Source organism: Cebus imitator, unplaced genomic scaffold (genome assembly GCF_001604975.1).
Source record: "Cebus imitator isolate Cc_AM_T3 unplaced genomic scaffold, Cebus_imitator-1.0 Scaffold313, whole genome shotgun sequence".
Lineage (NCBI taxonomy): Eukaryota > Metazoa > Chordata > Mammalia > Primates > Cebidae > Cebus > Cebus imitator.
This window is the reverse complement of record NW_016107628.1, coordinates 1,831,440-1,835,896: the sequence shown is the minus strand read 5'-3', so window position 1 is coordinate 1,835,896 and position 4,457 is coordinate 1,831,440. Positions and strand designations below refer to the sequence as shown.

At 36.3% G+C, this 4,457-nt stretch overlaps 1 protein-coding gene across 1 annotated transcript; it reads right to left on the bottom strand.

Annotated features, from left to right (window-relative positions):
* Positions 1-461: 461 nt before the first annotated feature.
* On the bottom strand, positions 462-2,644 carry LOC108286126 (olfactory receptor 6K2). The gene has a single exon (XM_017503748.1). The coding sequence runs from the start codon at positions 2,580-2,582 to the stop codon at positions 1,578-1,580; it is 1,005 nt and encodes a 334-aa protein (XP_017359237.1). The 5' UTR covers positions 2,583-2,644; the 3' UTR covers positions 462-1,577.
* Positions 2,645-4,457: the final 1,813 nt, after the last annotated feature.

Below are 4,457 nucleotides of genomic sequence, written 5' to 3'. Positions count from 1 at the left end.
CCCTCAGCTTGGGTTTCTTTTTTTATTACATGCATGAACACACACACACACAGAGCTAGTAAAATTACTTTAATGTTTATAATTTGAAATGAAGGTATGTTTAACCACAGAAGGATTTAAGGCAGGGTAATAAAGCAATCAGATTTAAGTTGTAAGAATAGCTCAGTTTGCAGTGGAGAAAGAAGCTTGAAGTTGAGAAAGTATGGATGTAAGACAGGTAGTGTTGGCTATATTAATTTTTAGGGATATTGATAATATTTAGGAAACTATTATTTATTACAAAACTTAAAAGTAGAGAGGACAGAGAAAAAATGGTGTGACCCTTTCACATAACGGAGCTTTATGTGTATGAGCTCTGTAACAATATTGCACTTACAATAGCATAAATTAGTCAATCAATTAGAAAAATAATGACATTTTTCATGTCATTTGAAGAACATTAAAAATATGCGGCTTAAACTCAGTGATACTTCTTGCATTTCTTTTTCCCTCGTCCTCCTGTTCTTAAACTAAGAAGTATTCTCTGAAGCCTTTCTTTTACCCAAACCCCTGCACCCACGATCAACAGCTTTTCTCGGATTATTCTTCTCTTCTGTATCCCAGACTTTTATTTGATAGCATTAACCCTTTTTATATGATCTCTCCTTAACTTTTGCCTTTCTGTTTGATTTTAAAATGTCATGAGATTTAGGGTTAAAAGTAATGAAAGAGCTGCGGCACAAAGCGGGGGAATTCACACTGACAGCTATAGGATTTGTTTTGGCAGGCTAGAGAAGGGTGAAAATTTATTAACATTTGCTCAGTAATAAGCTTTATCCTATTCTGACTGAATCATGAGCCCTGGAGAAAAAAATCACTTTTTATGAAGCATGTATGATATGAAGACTCAGCAAGAGAAAGAAGCATCGATGAGGTAGGATAAAAAAGAGTTCATAATCCTAAAAGCCAAAGGAGAGCACTTGAAAGAGCCATTGCCTAATACAATTGATCAATTGTCTAGAAAATCAGAATGCAGCATGGTGGTATGTTGGTTTATTCATTCAACAAATAATTTTTATGTTTATTAATATGTACAATGCATTTGGTCACAGTGAATGCAACATCTGGGCTTTTTATTTATCATGAAAAACTGATTATTTAATAAGTAACTTAAATTGTTTACTGATTAATACTTGGATAATCAATTTAAAAATTTGAGTCATTCTTCAACTGTAGAAGCTGGAGGCACCACGGATAAAACCTAGTCTTTTTAAAGGATACTTTTAAAATTATCATGTCTTACAGACAAATATTTTGATTGCTTTAAAATTAAAGTGAATGTTTATGCAGAACATTTCAACAAAATCAATTCACTTTAAATAACTTGAGTGGCAGAAAGTTTAAAAAAGTCAGATTGAAAAATATGTCTAGTTGAATAAAGATTAAAGAGAAACTATTGACTTTAGCTATTAGCGAAAATTTTTTTTGGTGAGCGTTGGGAAACCAGTTTCAATAAAAGGCTGATAGAAAAAGACAGACGGTTGATAGCTGAAGGTGAAGAGGAATGAGCAACTATACAGAATCTCAGCTAAGATATATTACTTGACGTCTCTGGTCTTACCAAAAAAAAATGTCTTAGCTTGACCTATGTGCTTTTTTAGAGCGTCTTTTATTTCTTTATTCCTCAGGCTATAGATAATGGGGTTGAAGAAGGGAGACAAAACTGCAAAGGCCAGAGCAATGGCTGTATCCCAGAACAAGGAGTAGGTGGCAGAGAAGCTCAGGTACATGAGAGCCACACTGCCAAAGAAGAGCAAAAAGACAATGAGGTAAGAGACACACGTGGAAAATGCTTTGCGGCGGCCTCCAGCTGAACGAATCCGTAAAATTACAGCCACGATACCAATGTAGGACATGAAGATGAGCATCACAGCTGTAATAATCTCCACTGCATGGATGACATCCACTACCTGAATCATGACGATGGCTCGTGTGTCTGTGCAGGCCAGGCGCAGCACTGGGAGGAAGTCACAGAAGATATGCTCAAGGCGATTCGAACCACAAAATGGCAGTGTAGAGATCCAGACAATCTCAGGAAGGGGTGTGGTAAAGCCACAAACACAGCAACTTAAAGTCAGTTGGGCACATAGCTTGGGGGTCATGATAGTGGGATAATGAAGAGGGCTGCAGATAGCCAGGTAGCGGTCAAAGGCCATAGCTGTCAAGAGACACACCTCACTGATGCCAGTAGAATGGAAGAAATACATCTGCAAGAGACAACCATTGAAGGAAATGCTCCTTCTCTCACTAAGCAGGCTAGAGAGCATCTTTGGGATTGTGGCTGTGGTATACCAAATCTCCAGGAAAGAAAGAGCACTGATAAAAACATACATAGGAGTGTGGAGTTGAATATTCAGATGGACCACTGTGAGGATGATCAGGTTTCCAACAACAATGAAAGCATAGATGAAGAGCAGTGGAACAAAGCACACGACAGACTTAATCCAGGAATAAGGGAAAGCAGAGAAGATAAACTCCTGAGCAATGGTTCGATTGGGGCACTCCATCTCCAAGCTGGAAGTGAGAGTTTCAGTTTCCAGCATACTCAAGGCTTCCAGGAGGCATCGACTATTGGTTAAAGAAATACACTTATAAGAAGTCAGCCTCTGGATAGAGTTCTGTAATGGGGATATAAAGGGAGACAAGGAAGAAGGATATGGTCCAAATTCCACAGTTACTTACAACTTAAGTTGTCGTGTGGAAAAAAAAATCAGAAAACACAGTCAATATTTTGGATGTGAGATTCTCAAATATTAACATGCATCAAAATCACCAGGAGGACTTGTTAAAACTCAGATTGCTGGTCCTCATAATGAGAGTTTGTTCCTAATCTATAGTTCTGAGGTAGGGCCCAAGAATGTTCATTTCTAACAAATTTTCAGGCAATGGTGGTCCTGCTGGTCAGGGGACCATATTTTAAAACCATTGTGTTTAGGCAATCATAGAATTAGACAAGGCATTCAAGGAATCACAAATAATTAAGACGACATTCTTTCCCATATTTGAATCTTATCTTCCCACACTGTTCCAAAATTTTTTTTTCTCAAGCTCCCAGTTTATTGGATTCTTGGCATATGATTTGAATGGCATATTTTTTATAATAAAGACAAAGCCATTACTGGTGAATTCTTTCAACCCTCTTACTTTCTCTGATAACTCTCCCTCTCTTCATATGTATATTCTTAATCATAATGCAGAGAATATTTGGAGAAGAAAAGCTATAGAAATAATCATAAGTTATTTTACCTTCTTTTAAAAGATGGTCCATTCTATCTCCTTCACTTCCTTCTCTTCTACGTCTTCTTGGTCAGGAGATCTTGAAGGGATTTTGTACCAGAAGGCTTTGGTCAAATGAAGTAATTCATAAAAACTAACTATATTAATAAACAAATGCTTAATATAGTTATACAACTGCTCTGGTACAACTGAATGGGGTAGTTGGAAGGGCAGACCTGCAGTGCCCTGTAGAATACAATTTAAACTGCACACATTATAGGATATTGCCCTATTAATTTATTCTCCTTTCAGAATGATTTGTTTTACTCTCTATCTCTTCTGCAATTAAACATGCACATTTCTTCTTATCTTGGGACAAAATGCTGTTTCTATTCAGATTATTTCCCTCCTTTGTAACAACTGCATTATTTCTCTAATTTATAAAAGGTATTTATTCTATTCATTCTTCTTTGAATCTGTTTGAATAATTTATCCACCCTCAACTTCCCATATCTCTCTTTTAAGGTATACCAGCAACTTTCTGACTGAACTGTAATGGCCTCCCTCTGTCTTCATTACCACTAACTTCCAAAGGTCAATTGTCCAATGCGTGATCTCTCTCCTTTTTTCCCTATTCGATGTCGAACTATCCTGGTTTTCCTCATTGATTAATTTTTTTTATCCCAAGTATAAAGATAAACCCAAATTTTGTCATCATTTGATCTTTTCTCTATATTTCCTTTCATACAGAAGAATCTATTCTTTCAAGGTCTTATTTATTCAAGATTATTTATCAACTTGTATTGGCCTTCTATTCTCCATAATTATTATGACTCCAGAATTTCTTGTTTTTGATATCTCTCATAAGCTCCACATTTTTTTCAGGACTCTTACTTAGAAACCTCACTTTGACCCAAGCATACATCCTTACCTATTGCTGTTAAATTGTGTCCCCTGAAAATTTATAGATTGAATTTCTAACCCCCGGTATCTCAGAATGTGACTGTACTTGGACATACAGTAAAGAGGTAACAAAGTTCAAATAAGGAAATTAGGATGGTCCTTAATTCAATAGAACTAGTGTCCTTATAATAAGAGGAAATTTAGACACAATTTTGGAGGGAGAACCATATGAAGTCTCAGTGAGAAAACAGCCACCTACTCAAAGTCAAGAAGAAAGGATTCAAAAGAAAGCAACCCTG